General features: G+C 56.8%; 2 protein-coding genes across 2 annotated transcripts in view; one reads left to right on the forward strand and one right to left on the reverse strand.

Moving 5' to 3' along the window:
* GRIN2D (glutamate ionotropic receptor NMDA type subunit 2D) overlaps positions 1 to 9,414 on the reverse strand; it is a 29,532-nt gene extending 20,118 nt beyond the window's left edge. Inside the window, exons 1-4 of the mRNA XM_065898497.1 lie at positions 8,950 to 9,414; positions 4,862 to 5,481; positions 750 to 864; positions 139 to 350 (exon numbers count right to left, since the gene is read on the reverse strand). Of these exons, the coding sequence (XP_065754569.1) occupies positions 139 to 350; positions 750 to 864; positions 4,862 to 5,481; positions 8,950 to 9,414 (1,412 nt within the window). The remainder of the gene's footprint in view (positions 1 to 138; positions 351 to 749; positions 865 to 4,861; positions 5,482 to 8,949) is intronic.
* Positions 9,415 to 15,559: 6,145 nt separating this feature from the next.
* On the forward strand, positions 15,560 to 22,814 carry KDELR1 (KDEL endoplasmic reticulum protein retention receptor 1). Its single transcript, XM_065898749.1, has 5 exons — positions 15,560 to 15,860; positions 16,529 to 16,629; positions 16,872 to 17,030; positions 20,738 to 20,990; positions 22,050 to 22,814. The coding sequence occupies exons 1-5, from the start codon at positions 15,770 to 15,772 to the stop codon at positions 22,082 to 22,084; spliced, it is 639 nt and encodes a 212-aa protein (XP_065754821.1). The 5' UTR covers positions 15,560 to 15,769; the 3' UTR covers positions 22,085 to 22,814.

Genomic DNA, 22,814 nt, shown 5'->3' on the forward strand with positions numbered 1-22,814 from the left:
AAAGGAATTACATGACTTGTCCAAGGTCACCAAGCTGGCCGGCTTTCTGGGTCCCAAGGGAGGAGGGGGCTGGGGCTAGGACTACTAGGCTTCAAGAGAGGATTTTGAAGCTGGAACTTCTGGATCCTGGGCTGTCACCTGTGGGTGCGGTTGAGCTGGCTCCGGCAGGGGACGGAGTCTCGGATGCAAGTGCCACTGATGGGGTCGGCGGGCTCCACAATGACGAAAGGCCTCTCTTCCAGCGTGGCCACGGTGAGGTGCTGCGTGTCATCAACTGGCTGCAGGAAGCGGCCATAGCGGGACCACAGCGGGTACTTGAGGCGGAGCGTCTGCTGCTCCCAGCTGCCCACCTTGGCCAAGAGCAGGGGATTCAGGCTTCCTGAGGGGGACTTTCTAGAATGTTCTGGCCTCCATGGCCTGCCTTCCTCGTAGCCGCGAGCTCCCAGCTCCTTCTCCCTCAGATCCAGGAGTCTGGGCGTCCTCCCCCACCTGTCCCTTGGACCCAGAAACCCTTTCCTCCTTCAGACCCACGAGTCTGGGCTTTCTTCTACCAGAATCCAGGGGTCTGGATTCCCAGTCCTTCCCCTTAGGACCTAGAAGTCCAGGCTCCCAGCCCCTTCCTCCGTCAGAGGCCGGAATGCAGGGCCTCAGCCCCCACCTCTGCCAGGAGTCTAGGTCCTCATTGCTTCTTCCCCAGGACCCAGGAATCCAGGCCCTCTCCCATGCCTGAGGTCAGCGCCAGGACTCACCACCTCCCACGTCCTGTCTCGGGTGAGGGAGATGACCACCAGGGAGGGGTTCACCAGGAAGCCATCCTCATTGAAGGAGTAATCCCGGTTATCCCAGGTAATGTTCATGAAGTACCTGCCCAGCAGGAAGGGAGGGGACACGTGGGGGCCTGAACCGCACCCTGGCAGCTGAAGGCCGAGAAAGTCGCCTGTCTACTGACCAACCCCAGCGCCCAGTTTGAATCTCTCCTCTAAGTTCTGGAAAACCCAACTACGCCTCTCCTCTGCTAGGCATTCTCCCTTGGCAGCTCGGTGCCTCCAGGACCAGGTCCCAGACCCTCAGCCTGGGTTTGAGGCTCTAGGGGACCCACCTGCCTCTGCAGCCCGATCTCTGATCACTGCCCACCGTCAAACTCTCTCCGCCCAAACCCTTTTTCTGCCCCACAAATACTGAATGCAGGGTGTCCCCCAAAATATCAAGTGGTTTTCTACCTCTAGGCTTTTGTAGGTGCTTTTCTCTCTGCCTAGAAAAAAACCCTTGGACTTCCCTGGTGGTCCAGTGGTTAAGACTCTGCGCTTGCACTGCAGTGGGTATGGGTTCGATCCCTGGACAGGGAAGTTCCACATGCCGCGCAGCACGGCCCAAGAAAAAGAAAAAAGAAAAAAACCCTTATTCTCTCCCTCCTCATCCTGACTAGTTCTTAGGTGTTCAAGACTCAGCTCACGTGTCCCTTCTTCTGGACAGAAGCCCCGGGAGGGTCTCTGGACTCCCAGGTATCTCTATTATACAATGGCACCCTGTGCTCTGAATGCCTGTCACATCACCCAGGTCACTGGACCAGACCCTCAGCTGCCATCCTTGCCTCCTCGCTTCCCCCAACCCAGGCCATCAGTCCCCAAGCCCCATCCTTCCTGCCCCTGGGATATCTCTGCCCCATCCCCTCCTCTCTGTCCCCACAGCCCTCCTGGACCCCTACCCCAGCCTCCTACTTGGCCTCCAGCCTCCAATCTTTCTCCTCCAGTCTGTCCCCACCCCATACCGGAGAGGTCTTTCTATACCCTAAACTGACTCCACCTCTCCCCTGCTCATAGCCCACCCATGGCTCCCCAGTGCCCCAGAACAAAGTCCAAGCCTCTCAACCTGGCATTCAAGGCCCTCGTGGCCTGAGCCTCTCCACCTAACCAGCCTCATCATTCCCAACCCCTAATTCTCCACCCTGAGCTATTGTGGTCTCATCAACCTGCCCAGGTTTTTCTCCCCTCTGGTCTTTTGCACAATGCTCTTCCCCCTGCCTGGATTATCTATTTCTGGTGGACTCCCAACTGCCCTTGCAATCAAATCTAAACCCCTAACCTGGCCTAAATGCCCTACCTGAGCTGGGCCCCATGTTACTCCACCATACGCTGCCCACTTGCCCACTGTGCTCCAGGCACACTGGCTTTATTTCAGGCAATTCCAGCCTCAGGGCCTTTGTACCTGCTGTTTCCCCTCCCTCTCTTCACTCAGATCTTCAGATAGTTGGCTCTCTCTCTCTCTCTCTCTCTCTTTTTTTCTGGCTGTGCTGTGCAGCTTGTGGGATTTTAGTTCCCCAACCAGGGATTGGAACCTGGGTCCTCGGCAGTGAGAGCATCAAGTCCTAACCACTGGACCTCCAGGGAATTCCCTTGGATCTTTCTCCTTTTTTTTTTTTTAGCAGTACGCGGGCCTCTCACTGCTGTGGCCTCTCCCGCTGCAGAGCACAGGCTCAGGACGCGCAGGCTCAGCGGCCATGGCTCACGGGCCTAGCCGCTCCGCGGCATGTGGGATCTTCCCGGACCGGGACACGAACCCGCGTCCCCTGCATCGGCAGGCTGACTCTCAACCACTGCGCCACCAGGGAAGCCCCTCCCTTTTTTTTTTTTTAACCTCCAAATTTCACCTACTTGAAAAGGCCTTTCCTGACGACGTCACCTAACCTAGCACCATAGACATTTGTTATACATTCTACCTGCTTTATTTTCATCTCAGAAGTTATTACCTGCTGATGTTTTTTTCCTTTCTTTTCTTGTCTGTGCACTGATTGTCTCACCTATGAGACTGCAAGCTCTGTGAGAGCAGAGGCCTTGTTCAACATTATACCCTGTTCATAAAGCAGGGCTTGGCACACCACAGACTCTTGACAAAGGGCTTTTCAATGAATGAGTAGATGAATGAATAAGCAGTTTATTCTTCAGGTCTCAGCTTAGAAACCACCTCCTCCTGGAAACCTCCCTGACTCCGTAGCCTGACCCATGACTTGTATAGCCTAGTTTGGAAGGTTGACTGGGACCAACACAATCCCGCTCCTGGGAGGAAGTTAGCTGTGAGATTTGGAGGCATGGGTGATGGACAGGATGGGCTGAAGTGATGAGTATCATGAAGGAACAGAAATTCTGGGTAAGCAGAAGAACTGGACGGCCCCTGTGTGGCAAGCCTGAGACAGAGATAGAGATGGAGATGGAGATGAAGATGGAGATGGTGATGGTGATGGAGAGGGGGAGGGAGAAAGATAGATACACACACACACACACACACACACACACACACAGAAGCAGAGAGGATCAGAAAGAGAATCAGAATGAATTGAAAGAGTAGCTGGAATTGAGGAATTGGCCTCAATTCCTGATGTCTGGGTTTCTGTGCATGTTTATCTTTCCAATAAACCCCTCTTTCCCTGAGGAAACTTGAATGAGACTCTGCTTCCTGCAACCAAAAATGTCCTGGCTTTCAGTACTCTCCCCAGTGCTCCCACAAAGTCCGTGCAACCTCCATTATTGCAAATAACATGCTGTGTTGTCATTATCCCATCCCTGTCTGCTACCCCTACAGGACCCTGTGTTCTTTCAAGAGAAGTCCATGGTCTTATTCATCTCTGCGTTCCCAGTGCCCAGCATGAGCCCTAGTTCCTAGCAGGCGCTCAGTAAGTATGAACAAGGGATGCTTTTCTCATCCTCTTGCCCCTGGATCCCGATTCCCAACTCCCCACCTCCCCACTTCTCAATTCTGCTCCCTTAGGCTTTCTTCCCCACCCATCGCCCCTTCCCAAACTCAGCCCATCCTCATTTCAGCATTAAAGTCTTCTCCTTCCACTGTCTGTCACCAAACTCATCAAGTTCTCACTTCTAAAGCTTCCTGGGGTGGAGATGCTGTTTCCCACCAAATCCTGGTCTCCTCTTCTAAAACAGTCATGTGTCAGCTGGGCACACACCTGCCCAGCTAGAATTGACATTTCCCACATTCCCCGAAATTCCTTGCAGCTAGCCCAGGGCATGGGCAGGTGATATTCAAACTCTAACAATCAGTGTAGCACAGGCACTACCCAATCAGAATCGATGTCTAGCCAATCTGCATGGATGTGGCAGTACACAACCAATAAGTCAGTCCTGGCCCAGTGACTACGTTCTCACCGATGGGATGTAAGACTCGTCCCTTCCACCTCACTGGCCATAAAGGAAATGGCTTGTTCACCTCCTCACTTTCCCCCTTTTCATGCGCTAGAATTCAGACATGGCCTACAACCCAGCTTCGATTGTGCGGAAAGGAGATGGCAGAGCAACAAGGTAGGAGAGTCCTGAGTCCCTGAATGACCACATGGAGCGATGGAGTCTCCTTATAACTGAATCGTGCATCTCTGGATTGTTAAGTGAGAGAGGAACAAACTTCTACCTTGTTTGGGACATTGGAATGTCGGGTCTTTTTGTTACTGAAGTTCAACTCCTACTCTAACTAGGGTATTTCACCAAATCTAAGATGCTATCAACTAGAAGATGTGTCACAATTTTCACCTACCACAAAGGAAAAAAATGCACTGCCCATGAAACCTTGGTAGGCTAACAATTGTAAGACATGTCTTGGTTTCAAAGACATTAAACTATGCAAAAACGCGCATCCTAGAATCATGAAATATAGTAATACACTCACTGTATCTCAGGTGCTTTTTTCCAAATCACCTGATTTAACCCCAGAAAGGAGACCCAATTACACTCGTTTTACAGAAAAGGAGACTGAAGTTCTGAGAGGGGACGTGACCCATTTGAGGCCACTCAGGCACAAGTATCCCAGGTACTCAGGCTCAGGAATCTTCCCACAGCCCTCCCAGCCCAGCCCCACTCACCTGTGTAGACTCTCCCCTCGGGGGGTGCGGTTTTGGGCGCGACAGTCATGGCCAAGTTCAGGCAGGAAGCCATAGTCACGCAGCAGGGCCTGGGCACCTCTGGCCACTACGGCCACGCCAGCTGCCACACGCCGGGCCAGATCATCCCTCCAGCCTGCCGAGCGCACTGCAAACAGCCCGGCAGGCAGTGGGGCGCCTCCTGGCAGAAGAAGGGGCTCCCCAGGGGTGCCCGATACCCCGCCTCCAGCCAGCTGGGGCCCCACCATGAACCAGACGTAGCCAGGCCCAGTAAGGCCAGCCTCCTCGGCTGCCCGGAACACAGGCTCAGCCTCCTCACGGGCACAGAAGAGCAGGCGGATCTGCGCACTGACACTACGGAGCTGGGCGCCCAGCACAGCCTCGCCAGCCCCAGGGTCCAGCGTCAATGCCCCGCGGTGCTCCCAGCCCACCAGGCTGCCATCAGTCAGCACCTCAATGTAGGACAGGAAGGCCCGGTGGCCGGGGGCACGCGTGGTCACAGCTACAAAAGATGTCCAGTCGTATTCCTCCAGCACCTCGAAGATGACCTGAAGCTGCTGCTCTGTGGATGAGCCCAGCTGCAGGAAGGTGGAACCCTTCTCCTGCAGGGGAGGAGGAGGAAGATGTCAGGCCACCCCACGTGGAGACCTCAGCTCCCAGCAGTCAATAAGGGACCTTCAGCGACCAGTGAAGGGTTCACAGCTCCCAGGGGTCCAAAGGGGACCTCATCTCCCAGCAACTGATAAGGGCATCACAGCTCCCAAATGGCCAAAGGCAGCTCACAGCTCTCAACATGGCAGGCTGACTAGCCATTCGGCAAACCCATCTCCTTTCCTTGCTGGGGCACAGAGCTAGACCTGGGTTATGTTTAACCACAGGACTGAGTTCTAGGCTCAACCATAAAAACCTCTCCCCCCATGCACCTTACTCTTCCCTGAGGGCAGATGCAGAGGCCCCAGAGGAGAAACCTAGGGGGTTACAGAGCCACAACATGGAGGAACCTAAGTCCCTGAGTCACGGCTTGGAGGCGAGACTCTTTGGAACAAGAACACCTGTTTGGATTTTATACGAGTGAGAAACAACCTTCTATTGGGTTAAGCCACTGAGAAGTTGGGGTTTATCTGTTACAGCAGCTAACATTACTGTAGTGGACACAATCAGCATCCTGGGAGGGAACTACAGTTCCCAGCATCCACTGAGAGGGACTACATCTCCCAGCAGGCCATGAGGGTGCTGAAGGTAGTCTCTTCCAACTGGAGGAAGCTTTGCTGAGTAGACTTGCCCTTCTCTGCTTTTTTTCCTACCTTCCTGTCCCCTCCTTTTCTGTTTCCTTTGCTGGACTCTCTTCCTCAGTCAGAATTCTAAACATAGGGGTGCCCTTGTTTCCTCTTCTGTCCTCTCTCCCTGGTGATCTCATCTAAATCCATGGGTTTAAATACTGTCTCCTGTGCTCTCCAGTATGGTAGCTACTAGCCACCCATGACTATTCACATTAAAATCAATTAAAGTTAAATAAAACTTAGTTCCCTGGTTGCACTAACCACACGTCAAGTGCTCAACAGCTACACATGGCTGTGGCTATCATATGTGACAGAGCAGATGAAGACCACCTTCATCATTGCAGAGAATTCTATTGGACAGCCCTTGGGCCCATATCCAGACCATCTCCACGACTTCTCGGCTCTGTTCAAAACATGACCCCAGCTGTTCAATCCTCATTACGGGCCCTGTCACGGCCCTCATGGTTACCACTCTCTTGCCTAGACGACAACAACTTCCTAACCCATCTCGACTTCCTTTCTCGCACCTTCCATTCTCCAGACAGCAGCCAGAGTGATCTTTTCAAAATAGTAATTGGATTGCCTCCCTTCTTGGTTGAAAACCTTCCAATAATTCTACATCAGAATCAAAGCCAAAGTCCTCGCTGTGGCCCACAAGGCCCTGCATGACCTCGTCCCCATCGCCTCTCTGATCTCATCTCCCATCACCCCAACCTCTTTGCTCTTCCTCAGACACCTCAAGTTCCTTCTGGCCTCAGGGGCTTTGCCCTTCACTGTCACCTTTCTCGGGGACACTTTCCCCCCCAGCTCCTCCCCTCCTCAGTCCTCAGGCCTCCTTGGGGAGGCCTCCCCTGACCACCATCTATTGAGGCCATGTCCTCGGTCATTACCTCTCCTTCAGGACAGATTTCAACTCTCTGTTATTTGTTTTTTCTGTCTCCCCATTAGAAATACAAACTCTGTAAAAGCAGGGACCTTGTCTTTTTTTTTTTTTTTTTTAACCTTTCATAACTGTATTCCCCAGAACCTAAAACAGCCCTGGCACAGAACCAGCCAATAAATCTTCCAGTAATGCGATGAGACAAGCAAGTGTACTTTCTCCCTAGACATGTGCCTGTGGTTAAATGTGTACCGGTTAGGGCTGTTGTCCTGAGGGGATGAGGCCTCCCAGAATGCCGTGAGAGCACTGAAGGGCCCTCACCCTTGGCAGGTGGAGGTGTGCTCAGGGAACCACATTCCCAGTATTCAATGGGGGCACAGATGCAGCTGTGAGGACCACTCTTTCTTCCATTCAGAAACACTAAAGGGACTATATTTCCCAGAAGGCAATGGGTGTGCACCTAGCAGACAGTGAAACAGAGGGGCACACATTTCTAAGCAGCAATGGAGGTACGAGGGACCACGTCTCTCCGTATGCCAAGGAGGTGGCAGCCAGGAAGTAATAAGTTCATCTCTCAGATGATCTGCTTTCAAATCTTTGGATAACCCCATGCCAAAGAGAAGAAAGTTGGACAGAGATCTTTCCCAGAGTGCCCTGGACACGAGAGAACTACGAGTCCCAGCCTCCAATAGTGATCTAGTCACAAAGCCGCCGGCCCCCACAGCAGGGAATTGGTGGAGACTTAGGCTCCACCCACTCAGGTGGCCCCATCCTCAGGCGAGTCCCACTTCTCAGTTACACTGGCTCCACCTCTGAATAGGCCCCGCCCCTTCTCAGGCACCTCCTCTTAGCTGACCACTTCTTAGTCCGCACACAAGACTTGTTCAAATTCTGCCTTTCCCTACCAGAAGTACACTCCAGCTGGCCCCTCCTGTGCCCTCGGGAGGCAGGTCTCTCCAGGCCACAGCCAGCTCCAGCCTCTGCCCCCGCCTTCCCTGTAGGCTCCTGGCTTTGACCTCTCATTGGCTGAGGCTACCTCTTTGGGGGGCCTTCATCTTTCCAGGACCACCCCCTGGATTCTTGCTTTCCAAGACTTACAGTTGGGTGAGCCCACTCCCAGACCGTCTTCCTCTCTAGACTCCGCCCCTTTAGTACAGAGCAGGGGTCCTGTCCTCCCTGGCCTCCCCTCTCACCGGCTAGCCCCGCCCCTTCCCTGACTCACGCCTTCCTTGACTGGCCTCTCCCCACTTCCTAGCTGCAGGGTTCTACTCCTCCCTCGCCCTCTCACTTAGGACACCTCTCTTTCTCATACTCGTCCTTTCACCAGATGGTTCTGTCCTCCTTCGTTGACCTTTAGACGCCATGCCCAGCTGGCCGGGGACCTCCCTTTCCCTCAGTACCTGATACCCCTCTTTCCTGGTCCCTGTTCCTGCCTTCCTGGCTCCCGCCTCCTCTCTAGCCCTCACCCATTTCTGAACCCCATTCCTTTTCAACTGACTCCCCCTCGCTGATCCCAGAGCCCACCCCTCACTCCGACCTTGCCATCTCAGGCGTGTCCCTTCTCGTTCCCAGTCCCCGCCCCTCACTGGCCGGCCCCGCCTCTTCTCCAGATCCCACCCCCTCCCCTGATTCACCTCTCTCTCGCAGCCTCTCAACTCTTCCCATAGCCTGATCACCCCAGACCCTGCTTCTAGATGATTCCCCGGCACACTCCGTTCCGCCTATAGACCACGCCCCTCCAAGTCAGCCCCGCCTCTTACTTAGACCTGATCCTTACAGGTGTCCCCACCGCATCCCCGATGGGGGCCCTCAGGGATGGCCCCGCCCCCTTACAACCCCGCCCACCCACGACGGGCCCCGGCTCCGCCCCTCAGCCTCTGGCCCCCGCCCCGCCCGCGGGTTGCGCGCACCTTGGGCGTGAGCACGAGCGCGGCGCCGCCGTGCACGGCCACGATGGGCAGTGAAGTCTGCGCCGACAGGAAGTCAAGGATGGGCGCGACGGCGGGCGCGCGCGAGTCGTCCTCGAAGACGACGCCGTGCACCCTCAGCCCCGACAGCAGGTCGCAGAGCTGCAGCACGAGGCTGCGTGGGTCCGAGCCGTTGAGCACCAGCGCCACCGGCCGCACGTCCAGGCCCGGGCTGCGCACGGCCGCCGCCACGGCCGGGCCCAGTCGCGCCGCCTCGGTCGCGTACGCAGGCCCCGAGAACACGAGCGCCACGTTGAGAGGTCGCGCCCCGCCGGGGCCCCCGCCAGGCCCGCCGGCCCCGCCCGGCCCCGGCACCTCCTCCGGGAACGGGCTGGCGCAGGCCAGCGCCAGCAGCAGCAGCATCTTAGCGGGGCCCCGAGGGCCGCGGGGGCCACCGGCGCCGCGCATCGCCTGCGGGCCCTGCCGGGCGGCCTCTAAGCACACAGGCACGCGGGGAGGGACACGGAGGAGGGTGGGACGCAGAGACGGGGAGACACGGGGAGCAGAGAGAGATACGAATGAGAGACACAGAGATGGAAAGACAGACAGGGAGACAAGGTATAGGAAGAGATACAGGGAGAAGGAGAGATACAAGGAGACAGGGACTCAGGTAGAAGTGAGAAAGGTTGGGGTGATAGAGGGAGAGACACGGACAGAGAGATATAGAGGCAAAGGGAGAGATACAGAAGCAAAGGAGAGACAGAGACCGAGGGAGAGATACAGAGGCAAAGAGAGTGGAGGTGGGTAATGGGGACAGAGAAGATACAGTGGTAGGGAGAAGAGATAGACAAGGTAGGAAGGGGGAGGACAATGAGACAGGACACATGGGAAACAGACCCACAGAGATGGGATCAGAACAGGAGCAGAGAGAGACCCAGGAAGATAGGAAGAGATGAAAACAGTCACAGAGAGATGGTCAGGGAGAGAGAGTGATGGGGAGAAGGAGGGAGATGGAAGGAGAAACAGACAGGGATAGAGAGGCTCAGAGTAACAGAGGCAGAGAGAGATAAGGCGGAGTGACAGATACAGGGAGGGAATGAGAGGCAGGAGTGATGCAGAGATAGATGAAGGAAGGTGGGAGACATAAGAGGAACGAGAAAGTTGGACAGAGAGAGGAAGATGGAAAGAAACCCAGGAAGACGGAGACAGAGACCCCACAGCCACCAAGAGACACGCACACAAGAGATGGAGAAACAGGCAAAATCAGAGATTGCGCGAGAAGGCAGGCAGAGCAGACAGAAAACACAGGAAGACAGAAATAGCGAGGCAAAGAGCAAGACCCCCGCCAGGGAGGTGCCCAGCACAGACATGAAAGGAAGGCCAGGAAGGCGAGTGGCAGGAGGGATCAAAAATAAAAGGAAGAAAAAGTGAAGAGGAACAAAAAAAGAGAAAGGGAAAAGGGGTCAGGTGTGTGGGGGGAGAGAAAGAGAAAAAGAAATTAGTGGGGCATCCTGCGGAGAGAATATGCCCCCCACGACCTTACCCCTCCATTTGAGCACAACCCCCAACCCATTTTTGGCCCCTTATTCCTGTCCCTGTCCCCCCATTCTCAATGAGAGCTAGAAAGAGTCATGGCCCAGTCTGAGCCGCGGGGTTAGGGGGCACAGCTGGGGGGAGCGGGGGTCCCTGGCTCCCAGCCCAGAGCAATTTAGTAAATGAGAGGCAATACAGCGTCTCTTCCTGTGTCCCTGTTGAATACTAGCTGCCTGGGGTGGTCAGGCTGGGAGCCCAGACTCCTGGCTCCTGGATCTGAGGGAGCAGGGCACTGGGGGCCTGAACTCCTGGTTCTCAGGATTTAGAGCCTATAGAAGGGGCTTCTCGAAGGGGTGAGGGTCCAGACAAGGAAGGGTTCACTCTTTACTGTCAATCAGGCTCCTGTCCGGTTGCCATGGTAGCGCAGGCCTCTATCCACCCCACAGACAGCTAGGGTAGGGGAAAGGCCCACACCCCTTCCGCTGCCTAGAGGCCTCACCCCCCACACCCTTCCAGCCTTCCCAGGGACCCTGGGCCACTGTCTCCCTAGGGATGGGGGCAGGGGCTCTCAGCATGCCCAAATCCTGGCTCCCCCTCGCCCCTCCTCTCCACTGCCCTTCCCCAAGCAGCTGGCTCAATCAGTGCTCAGAATAGACCCCCTCTGCCCCAAAATAACCCACAGCTGTGGCCTGGCGCCCCCACCCCCACCCCAGGATAACACACATTCTCCCCACCCTTCCTGGTGGCTGCTCACCCCTTCAGCCCCTCTGCCTCTCTCAGACTCACCCCTGCCTGGCCTCTGGCCTTGGGGACCCTGGGGTCCTACTTCCTGCTGAAGCCCAAGAAGGCAGCTCCAGCCCCACCCTTCTTAGGAGGCTGGATGCCAAGCTCTCGCCTGTGAGGGATTTGGGAGGGCAGTCTCCCACCCCTCCAGGGACAGATAGAGAAGCAGTATCCCCAGCCACTGAGGGACTCTGGCGTTTCAACCCCCCAAACCTACAACCCCAGGGATCACATTGTCCAGGCCTCCAATCTCCACCTCCTCATGAGTTTCTGTCCCCACTTCCATCCCCAGGGGGCCAAAAAGTCCAGACCACCATCCCCTCCCCATCAGGGGCTCAGGATACTGAGCCCCCAGCCCCCTTCTCCCTCAGACACAGAAGCCCTATCCTCCAACTTCTCCCACAGACTCGGGAGTCCTGGCTGTTGGGCCCCCTCCTTCCCCAGGACCCAGGAGTCCTGGTGCTCAGTTCCATCCTTTCCCAGGATCCAGGAGTCCCGGCTCACTCCTGCCCCCTACTCAGGAATCCAGCTGCCCAGCCTCCTTTATGCCCAGGACCCAGGAATCCAGGCCCATAGCCCTCTCCTCCCTTAAAGGACCCCTTTTGGTCTCAAGCCCCATTCGTCCCATCATCCTGGGCACCCCCCAGCTCCAGTCGCCCCGAGTCACCCCACTCAGGTCCTATGCACAGTACAGCCTGTCCCTCAGCTGAGGAGGAGGGTGCAGAGATTCCTGGTGTGTCCCTGTCTCCATCACTCCCCCCATCCATCACAGAAGAGAGGAGAGGCCACTTCGATCAACAGCCCGCCCCCCCCCACCTTCGCGTCGTGCTGCAGACGGCGTCCCGTTCCCCCCCTCCAGCCCTGTTCTCTCCCCACCCTAATCCTGGTGCTTGGAAGAGGCTAGAAGGGTATTCCAGAACCTTGAGGAAGGGATGGTAGCTTGGGGCGAGGGGTGCCAGGGCCTGGATGCTCTCAAGGTCCTTGGTAGAGGTATTAATAGCAGACTCACAGCTGAGGAGGGAGGGGAGATGGAGAGGAGAGAGGGAGGAGGACAGGCGAGGTGGGGGGGAGACTGATGCGGGCAGGGGGTGGGGTGGGGCAGAGGGAAGGTGAGATGGAGAGATGGGGGATAGAGAGGGAGATAGGGCGTCAGGTGTATGGGGCTGGGGAGAGGGATCAAAGTGTCAGAAATGGGGGGTTAGGAGACCTGAGGTGTAGAGACCTGGGAAAAAGGGCTCAGAGAGGGAGAAGGAGATAGGGGGCAGAGAGGCCCCCAGAGACCCCTGTTCCCCATTCAATCCCCGTCCTTCCCGGAGGCCCCTGGCCAACTTTCCCTGTCCTAGATTTGGGGATCCGCGTTCCCACCCCCACCCCTGCATCCCCTACCCCAGCCTTACCTTTTCATGACCCTGTTCTGTGGGGGGTATTGCGAGGGTGCCAGGAACGGAACCGGAGTCCAGCGACCCGAAGATTCGGCGGAGGGCTCAGGGAGCCGCGGAGGGGGTGGAGGGGCAGGCCCTGGGGCGGCGGCAGTGGCGGGGACCTCCTGCCCGTCCCTGGCTCCAGCTCTCCCTCCTCTTCTTCGGTCCGTCCTGCCCTGTCTGTCCCCCAAGGTTGCGGCCACTCAGACTAGGCGAGGACGCTGCTACACATGTTGCGCTGGAAGTTGGGCCCCGGACATTGCGGAGGCTGTCGGGGTGTCCTTTCGCTGCCCCGACCCCGTGGGGATCCCCCCTCCGCCCACCCGGGGTGCCCCCCTCTGCCGCTTCAGCCCCGGCTCCTCCCCCCCGTCCATGTGTCCGGTCCCGCCTCTCCCTGGCTCATTCGCATCCCCCCCCTTTGTGCCCTTAGCGCTCCCCCCCCTCCCGCTTCTGTGTCTGTCTGTCTGTCTGGGTCACCTCTGAAGCCGGTGGCGTGTGTGTGTGTGTGTGTGTGTGTGTGTATGTGTGTGTGTGTGTGTGTGTGCCTGAGGGGCGGAAGAGTGCCTGTCGGGGGAACTGCTCGCCCCTTCCTCGCTTGGGCACCTCCAGACGACCCCCCTCGTTCCCCCACTCTTAAATACAGGCAGAAACACACACCATACACACACGCACCACCTCACTTCCCTGGGATTCCCCTCAACACCCCCGGAGCTTGAGGAGCGACACACACACACACACACACACACACACACACACACACACACACACACACGGGTCTGATGGGGCCGGGCTGCCACTGCCGTCAGGGGCTGTTCGGACAGACAGGAGGACACAGGCAGCCGGGGACGACAGAAGCCCGGCCGGACGAAGGCAGGAGGCACAGAGCCCAGGTACACACCATCCATCCGGGTTTGGGGGGGGCTCGGAGGGAGGAAACTGGGGGGCCCGCGACACCCAGGCAGGTGGCTCAGGGTCGAGACGGACAGACAGAACCCTCCCTCCCTCCCTCAGCCGCTGCAGCCCTTACAGACACACCCCCCCCCCATCAGCCCAGCCCCAGACACCCGGACACACAGATCCTCACCGGGCAGATGGCAGACGCACGAGAGATCCCTGGGGGCCGGGCGGACCCACCCGGGCCGACACCCCCCCAGCTGGGCACCGGTGGCCGTGGGAGGCTGTGGGCGGAGGGCGGCGGCCACAGCTTGGAGGAGCTGGAGCGGGAGGGATTCGCACACTCGCTCTGTTCTCACACACACACACTCGCTCGGGATGTGATTAACATTCAGTCCCCGTCCGCCCCTGCCGGGAGACCCACAGCCCCCCCTCTTGGCCTCCCTGGGGACCCCTCCTCCTGCCAGGGCTGGGGGAGGGGGCCACCCCCCTCCCCAGCTCCCAGCTTCTGCCTTCCTCCTGGGACAAGAGAGTGAGGGGCTGCAAATAAAACGGGGAGGAAGGGGTGGGGAACAGGCAGGGACTCAGGCCCCGGCACTGAGACATTAGATTGGGACTTGGACTCCAGAGCCCAGGGGCTGCCGCCCTCTGCCCCCTCCCCACTTTGAGGCTTGTGAAGCAGGAGGCCATTCCCAGACTTGGTTCTCCGCCATGCTAGGACCCATCTTTTGGTTTCTATTGCCCCGGAAGGCCAGGCCTGCAAACTAGGTCTCCATCATGAAGCCAGGAGTCCAGGCCCCCAGCCCCCTCCTCCCTCAGACCCAGGAGTCCAAGCCCCTAGCTCCCTTCTCCACTGCTACCCAGTAATCTGGGCCCCCTCCTCCAGGCCTGAGTCCCTTTTAGGCACTCAGACAAACTGACCCCTTAACACAAACCACCCTCAGCGGCCCACAAATCCAAGACTGATGGATGTCACCCTCAGGCACCCAATCCATCCAGCAATCTGAGGAAACTACTACCTCTGTACCCCTTCTTTTACTGACGGACCCTGACATCCATCACCCGTGGGTACTCAGACATCCAGAAGGAAAGCAATGTGTGTCCCCTCCTAGACACAGCCTGTTCCTGGCCCTCAAGGCCAGCTGTCCAGCTCCTGCCCTTCCTGCTATAGAGGCTAAGCCCAGCGCTTCTATAAAGTGCTGTGGTGGAGTGTGGCGCAGGACACCTGGGCTCCTGAGGGTGTGTATGTGTGCCTGTGAGGGGGCAGCTCTGGAGGAGGGGCTGGAGCCAGAGCTGTGGGCTGCTGACTCCAGGGTCTGGGAGAGCAGGAGTGAAGCCTTACATTTCTGAAAAAGAAGAGACTGGGCACCTGAACTTGTGGGTCCCAGAGGGAGGAAGGGATTGTGCATCTAGATTCCTGGGTCTAGGATGCTTGAGACACAAGATTGTTGGGTGGGGCCCTAAGTCCCAAGGAAGGGGGGCTAGACTCTTGGGTCTGAGGGAGGAGGGGCTGGGGTCCTGGACTCCTGGGTCCTGGGGGAGGAGGGGGTTGAGGTCCTGGACTCCTGGCTCCTGGGGGATGAAGGTGCTGGGGACCCAGACTTCTGAGTCTGAGAGGGGGACTGGGGACTGCTCTCTTGTCTTTTGAGTGCATTGGAGCTGGAGGCCCCTGTAAAGCCAGCCTCTGGGTCCCTGTCTAATATTTTTAAATCTCAGAGATCTGCCTCCCGAATCGCTGTCAAGGGCAGAATCTGTGCGGCTGGGCTGCAACCTTTACAGAGAGGCAGACTGCCTGGGGGAACTGGTGCCGGATTTGCGAGTTTCGGATCCCAGCGACCCCGCAAGTTCCTGGGAGGCGGCCTTAGGGGGGTAAATTCGGCGCCAACTCTGCAAGCGGGGGGGGGGGTGCGAGGTAGAGGGCGCTGGAGAGCCGGGACTCCGCCCTCGGGGGCGGAGCCTCCCGCCCGGACTCCTCCCCCTCTCTCCCGCCGGCCTCCCTCTTCCTAGCTCTGGCTTGGCCACCAGCTCCGGCCTCGGCGACCCCGCCCAGAGCCCCCTCCCCGGAGCGGAGCCCACCCGAGGGCACCTCTCCCGCCCCCCAGCCCAGCCGCCCGGCCAGAACAGCAGCCCCGGGGGGCAGCCCCCCTTCAGCCTGACTCCCTCCAGCCCAGCCCCGCCAGATCCCCTCAGCCATGAATCTCTTCCGATTCCTGGGAGACCTCTCCCACCTCCTAGCCATCATCTTGCTGCTGCTCAAAATCTGGAAGTCCCGCTCGTGTGCCGGTGAGACGCCCACCGGGGCCGGAGAAGGGGGGAGAATGCGGGAGACATTCCAGGACTCGGGGAAGGGTTTGGAGGCATAGGGGGACGGGTTCCTCCCCGCCACTGCTTGCTGGGGATCCCCCTTCCAGGTCCGGGGTCACCAGGGGGTCAGCTCCTTTCCCCAAACTGGGGATGCATCCAGTTTGGTGGGGGTGGCTCCAGGAACCCAATTCAGCCTCCCCCGGCCCCTATCTGGGTGGCCTTAGGGTTCCCAGGGCTGGGAATAGGGAGCTGTGGCAGGCAGGGAGGCGGCTGGGAGTTGGTGACGTGGACTGTGGCCGCCAGAAAGGGAGCGGGAGGTAGGCGACCTGTTCCGGAGGGCTGAGGTCAAGTGGGGTCCTCCCAAGGCTCCACCTTGGATCCGGACTGTGGGAGGACCCTGAGGGGGCCGGATGTGGCCACGAGGCCTAGCCTGGGACAGAGCCTGGGGCTGGAGTAGCTTTGGGGCCGGGCTGCCCCCTGGCTGTGGTCCGTGGGAAAAGGCCCTGCTTAGGCCGGCGGAGCTGGGGAGGCCTCCAGGGACAGCTGCACTCCAGAACCCCTCTGGCTCCCCCGGGGCCCTGGGCCTCGGTTTACTGGCCGTGCAGCCCACCTTCAGCCTCCCCCATCCCCATTTCTCTGGACCACAGGGATTTCGGGGAAGAGCCAGGCCCTGTTTGCTGTGGTGTTCACTGCCCGCTACCTGGACCTCTTCACCAACTACATCTCACTCTACAACACGTGCATGAAGGTAAAGGCTTTTCCTAACCTGCCGAGCCCTCCTGAGGGGGGAGCCGGGGAGGGTCCGAGGGAGGAGGGAATGTGGGTCCCAGACTTTTGGGTCTGAGGGAGGATGGGGCTAGGGGTCCAGACTGCTAAGCCTGAGGGAGGAGAGGCTGGGGGCCTGGACTCCTGGGGCTGGGTCTAAGTCTACTGGGGGCTCGGACCCTGTGCTTGGAGCTGAAGCACCCTCCGCATCCTCCCCTCCGACAGGTGGTCTACATCGCCTGTTCTTTCACCACGGTCTGGATGATTTACAGCAAGTTCAAAGCCACTTACGATGGGAACCACGACACGTTCCGAGTGGAGTTCCTCGTTGTTCCCACGGCCATCCTGGCGTTCTTGGTCAACCATGACTTTACCCCTCTAGAGGTAGGACACCTGCACGGTCTGTAGTGGTGGGGTGGGCTGTGGGAGAACAGCAGTTGACAGTGGACCCACTCAGAGGCTTCCTTCTGTAGGGTTTGCTCAGACTTCCTTCTTTTAGGACATAAAGTTCAAAACAGGGGCTCTGGAGTCAGATGATAGTAATGTAACAGCAGTAGCACTCACTATGTGCCAGATGCTGCTCTCAGCATTTCACATACATTAACTCATTACTTTTCATAGCAGCCCCATTTTATAGATGAGAAAACTGAGGCTTAGGGAGTTGAAATGACTCATCCAAAGTCATTGGCCTAATGAATAGTTCAGGAGTTGGGAACGGGGCTCTGGGGGGCCAGGCTACTTGGATTTGGATCTGTTACTTTCTATTAGCATGACCTTGGGCATGGAACTTGACCTTTCTGTGCCTCAGTTTCCCTATTTGTAAAGTCGAGATCAGGTCATTGTGAGGATTTACTGAGATTAGACAGCATCACGTAGTGGTTAGACACAGAGACTCTAGAACCAGAGAACTGGGATTTGAAGCCCACTTAGCAGCTGTGAGACTTTGGGCAAGTCATGTAATTTCTCTGTGCCTCCGTTTTCTTGTCTGTGAAATGGGGATAATCAGTTCCTACTTCATAGGCTTTGATGAGGGGTTAATATTGGTAAAGCACAGTGTCTGGCAGTAGGTAGGAAGTGTGGTCCATGTTTGTTCAGTGCTTGCAGTGTTTAGGACCATGTGGATCCTTTTACTCCTAAACGTTAGCTGTCATGGTTTTTATCGCATGGCATTTTGATGGGACCTGTACAAATTCCTGGGAGGAATTTTGAGAGGGACTTTGCTAAATCTGTGATCTGCCTCCTGGGGCTGGCAGGAATCAAATTCAGAGCAGGCTTTCCTCCCCCAGGACCACCCACTCCTGCCTTGTAAGAAGCTGGCCCTGGGACTTCCCTGGCAGTCCAGTGATTAAGACTACACACTTCCAAGGCAGGGGGCACGGGTTTGATCCCTGGTCGGGGAACTAAGATTCTGCAAGCCGCCACTGAGCAGCCAGATGTGATGATGTTTTCAATACAAGCCACAATTCAGGAGTTTTCCTGAGGGAAGACTTTACAGTTTTGGCTACAGAAGGCAGTGGGGCTTGCTCCAGGTGGAGGAGGCCACACCAGGACCCAGGATTCTTTTTTTTTTTTTTTTTTTTTTTTTTTATTATGCGTTACGCGGGCCTCTCACTGTTGTGGCCTCTCCCGTTGCGGAGGACAGGCTCCGGACGCGCAGGCTCAGCGGCCATGGCTCACGGGCCCAGCCGCTCCGCGGCATGTGGGATCTTCCCAGACCGGGGCACGAACCCGTGTCCCCTGCATCGGCAGGCGGACTCTCAACCACTGCGCCACCAGGGAAGCCCTGGACCCAGGATTCTTGACTCCAGCTTGTGTGGTTCCCTCATTCAGAGGTGGGGAGGTCACTTGTGCAAAGTATTGGCACCAATTATGTGTCCTGCTCTGAGCTGGCCATTCCAAATCCGTCATCATCCCGTCTGATCCGTCGGCCTCTTGGGGAAGTGGGCATACTCATCCCTATTTCTTGGAGGACTGAGGTGAGGCTCAGAGGGGAGACCTCACAGAATTTGAACCCAGGTCTGCCTGCTTTCAAAGCCCATGCTATCAATAGGGGCATGCTGAAAAATTATTTTTTAATCATAGAAGGAAACAATTCTTTAAAAATTCAGACGTCACAAATAGATAAAGTAAAATGCAATAGACCTTCTCTCTCCTCTTACGTCATGATTCTACTCCCCAAGGCTAACAATCGGTATGTATCAATTTAATGGGTATGTTTCCCGAGAGCCTCAACTAACCTGATATCCCATATAATTATGGGAACAAGCCCTGAAGTCTAGCTGCCTGGGTAGGAATCTGTTTCCACCCACATCTTAGCTGTGTGGCCTTGGACGAGTTACTGATCCCGTGGGCCTCAGTGTCCTCATCTGTATAAGGGGGATAACAATAGGACTTACCTCATAGGGTTAAGGCATAAGCCAGTTAATACCCATAAGGTGCATAGAACAGTGCCTTGGATGTAGTAAATGCTATATAAATGTCAGTTCTTAGGAATACATCCTGAAGGTCCCCACTTCCTTCCCACAAACCAAAACAACCCAGGAGGAACCACAACTGCCAGCTGGCTTTGTTGTCTGAGCAGAGGTTTCGGTGGGTCTACAGATCACAACTCACCCCAGGTGGGACTTTCAGGGAGCTGAGGACTGAAAAGGGGCCGACAGCTGCCTGCCGTCTCTTCGTCTCTCCCTCCTGGGATGCCCTGTCCTGCTTACGAATGATGCTTGTCACTGCTCCCTAAATGATGGCCTGTGACAAGCACTTGGGGACCTTGCTTCCAATCGCTCATGCATTCATCCAGGCATCGAATATGTGCCAGGCACTGTGCCAGGTGCTGGGCCCACAGGGTGCCCAAGATGTAGGCTCCTGGACCTCACGGAGCTCACAGTCTGGTCAGAGCTGCCAGGAAGAAGATAAGACAGGGGATGTGACCATCCAGGGGGAAGGATGGTCAGGGAGGTCCTCTCTCAGGAGGTGACTGATGAGCTGAGATTGGAAGGAGGTGGAAGAGGCAGAATGTGACTGTCTGGGGGAAGAGCTGAAGGAACAGCAAGTGCAAAGGCCCTGGGGCAGGAAGGAGCTTGGTGTGTTGGAGGACCAGATGGAAGGCCCAGGTAGTTGTAGCCTGGAGGGCGAGGGGAGGGAGTAGAAGATGAAGCTGGATTGAGGAGGGCCTTGAAGGCCAAGGTTAGGAACTTGGGTTTTATTCTGGATGTGATAAGAAGTAGCTACAAGAGGGTTTTAAGCCAGGGAGTGACACAGTCTGATTTATGTCTCTAAAGATTGCACATTGAATGTCACCCCTACCAAGGCAGGAAAATCATCCCCTTTTTTGTGGGGGGCAGGGCTGTGCCATGTGGTTTGTGGGATCTTAGTTCCCCAAACAGGGATTGAACCTGGGCCCTCAGCAGTGAAAATACGGAGCCCTCACCACTGGACCGCCAAGGAATTCCCAGAATCATCCCCATTTTAGAGGTGAGGAAGCAGAGGCTCCGAGAATCTGGGTCTCTTGCCCAAGATCTCATAGAAGGGACACCTCACAGCCAAGATCCCAACCTGGGCTGCCCTTGGTAATGTAATGTAATGTAAATTCAAAGTGCTCACAAACACCGGCTCAGAACCCTTGGTTCAAATCCCAGCTCTGCCGCTTCCTAGCCACATCCTGGGCAAGCCTCTTACCCTCTCTGGGCCTCAGTTTCCTCATCGGTAGGAGGGGATGCTGGGAATTCCCTGGTGGTCCAGTGGTTAGGACTTGGTGTTTTCACTGCCGGGGTCCAGTTCCCTCCCTGGTCGGGGAACTAAGATCCCTGAAGCCTTGCGGCATAACCAAAAAACAAAACAAAAAAAAAGGAGATGCTGATAATAGTACCTCCCTCATGGGGTCGTCGTGGGGATTAAACGAGAGAATACAGGTGGGGCAGGAAAGCGGTGTCTGGCACACAGTGAGTGCCCGGCAGGCATTGTGGTACCTGTCACCCACTCTCCAACATCACTGCACCTGTAGCCACAATGTCCACCATCCTCACCCTTCTCTTCTGCCCTGTCCCCTCCCGCCTCGTCCTGCCTTCTGCTCCCACGCCCCGGCCTCCCCGCAGATCCTCTGGACCTTCTCCATCTACCTGGAGTCCGTGGCCATCCTGCCGCAGCTGTTCATGGTGAGCAAGACAGGCGAGGCGGAGACCATCACCAGCCACTACTTGTTTGCGCTGGGTGTCTACCGCACGCTCTATCTCTTCAACTGGATCTGGCGCTACCACTTTGAAGGCTTCTTCGACCTTATCGCCATCGTGGCAGGCCTGGTCCAGACGGTCCTCTACTGTGATTTCTTCTACCTCTACATCACCAAAGGTAGCCAGCGTGGGGGGCCGGCTGGTAGGGAGCCTGCTCCTTCCCCAGCTCCCACCCTCCCTGGGGCCCCAGCTTCATCTCCCCAGCCCTGTATCCCTCGAGGGAAGACAGGACAAAGAGAGGGGCAGGCAGGGGTGGCCTCTGACATTTCCTCTCTTGGAATGTGTCCTAAGCCCTCCTCCTGCCCCAAGGTTCCAGATCCAAAGTCTTTCAGTCTCACACCCGTAACAGATCCAGAATTCCCGTCTCCCAGGCCCCAGCAGCGTTCAGAGAAGGGAGGGCCTCCTCTCTGCTCATGGACCTCTGTCCTTACCCTCAGGGACTCAGGCCCACCAAGATTCATTCATTCATTCAACCAACAAATTTATGGAGCACTGTCTATGTCCCTGGCCGGGGCTAGGCTCTGGGGATACAAGCTTAGGAGAAAAGATGGACAAGGCCCTCCCCTCCCTTTGTATTGTAGTCGGGGGAGGTGGTGAATAAACAAGAGAGATGATTGCTGACAGTGAGAAGGGCAGTGACAGAAAGGAACCAGGGATGTGTTGGTGAACAATGGTGGAGGGTGAGGGGGTTACTTTACATGGAGATGGTGTGGTCGGTGGTGGGGGGAGGCCTTTTAGAGACGATGATTAAAGCAAAGACCTTGGAAGTTCAGTCAATCAGTGTGAAGGGAAGAGGAGACAGGAGGACAGAGGCCTGAAGGCAGCCACGCCCCCTGAGGATTAAGGCTGGGAGGGCAGAAGCCGGTGGTCTCGCCCAGCCAGCCCTGCCAGGCCCTCCCCAGCGCCCCCCGAGAGCCAAGGCCTCCAGCCCTTCTAGGATGGAAGGGGAGCAGCCAGCATTAGAGGAAATGGGGCCTCCTCCGGGGCTCCATGGCTCAGCCCCTAGGCCGGAAGCCTGGTCCCTGGCCCCACCCCCAGCTGATAATCTGGAGTCCTGGGGCTGCCCCTCCTGCATCTCTGCCCAGCCCAGCATCCAAGCCCCTGCTGTGGGCGTGGGAGGCTGTCCCCTCCATGAGGGACCCCTTGGTCATGCCCGCCCCCCTTTCTCTCCCCCCAGTCCTCAAGGGGAAGAAGCTGAGTTTGCCGGCGTAGCCCTGGTCCTCGCCATCCCTCTCCGGGGCAGCTGCGAGAGGCAGAGGAAGGCGACGAAAGACGAAGAGCCTTCCCATCCAGGGGAACTTTTTTAAGAACCCACCTCTCGGTACTCCCCAGCCCTGCTCCTGCCAGGTTTCAGGGGGCAGTGGAGGACCCAAGTCTTGGGGCAGCTCAGGACCTGGGCTGTTTGTAGTTTTTTTGCCTTTTAGAGAAGAAAAAAAAAAAAAAATCTTTCCACTATTTAGGTTTTGATTCTGATGACTCCTTTCTTTTCTACTCTCTGGCCCCAATTTTTATAAACTGTTTTCGAGTGTCCTGTGGGGCACGGCAGGGTTGGAGATCTTTTCCCTCCCCCGAGCCCCCTGGCTTCCTTCTGGATCCTAACCCCTCAGCCCCACTGGTTGCCAAACACTAAATCTGCCGACACCCGCCTGCCAGACCTCCCACCGTTGTCATGGACACAACCTCCCCCCCCCCCCCCCGACAAACTTCTGCATTGGGGAGAGAGAAGAGGGGAGGGAAGTTCTCCCCTGATTTTTCATAATAATTTTTTCCAGAGTTTGGGTTTTTTGGTCATGTCCTTGTTTTTTGGCAGTTTAGGGGCGCATGGGAAGGGGGTTGGCCCAAGGGTCACTGTGGCTCTATGGCCATGTTTTTGTACAGAATTGATGGTTGATTCTTTGTTCTCTTGAAATAAACTGAGGAAAACGATGCCTCTCTTTGGCTA

Source organism: Phocoena phocoena, chromosome 20, assembly GCF_963924675.1.
Source record: "Phocoena phocoena chromosome 20, mPhoPho1.1, whole genome shotgun sequence".
Classification (NCBI taxonomy): Eukaryota; Metazoa; Chordata; class Mammalia; order Artiodactyla; family Phocoenidae; genus Phocoena; species Phocoena phocoena.

What these genes read in the sequence shown, in the direction of transcription:
- KDELR1 (XM_065898749.1), top strand. Translation starts at nt 15,770, where the DNA reads ATGAATCTCTTCCGATTCCTGGGAGACCTCTCCCACCTCCTAGCCATC. An exon ending in TCTACAACACGTGCATGAAG is followed by an intron (nt 16,630 to 16,871) that starts GTAAAGGCTTTT and finishes CCCCTCCGACAG; the next exon opens with GTGGTCTACATCGCCTGTTC. An exon ending in ATGACTTTACCCCTCTAGAG is followed by an intron (nt 17,031 to 20,737) that starts GTAGGACACCTG and finishes GCCTCCCCGCAG; the next exon opens with ATCCTCTGGACCTTCTCCAT.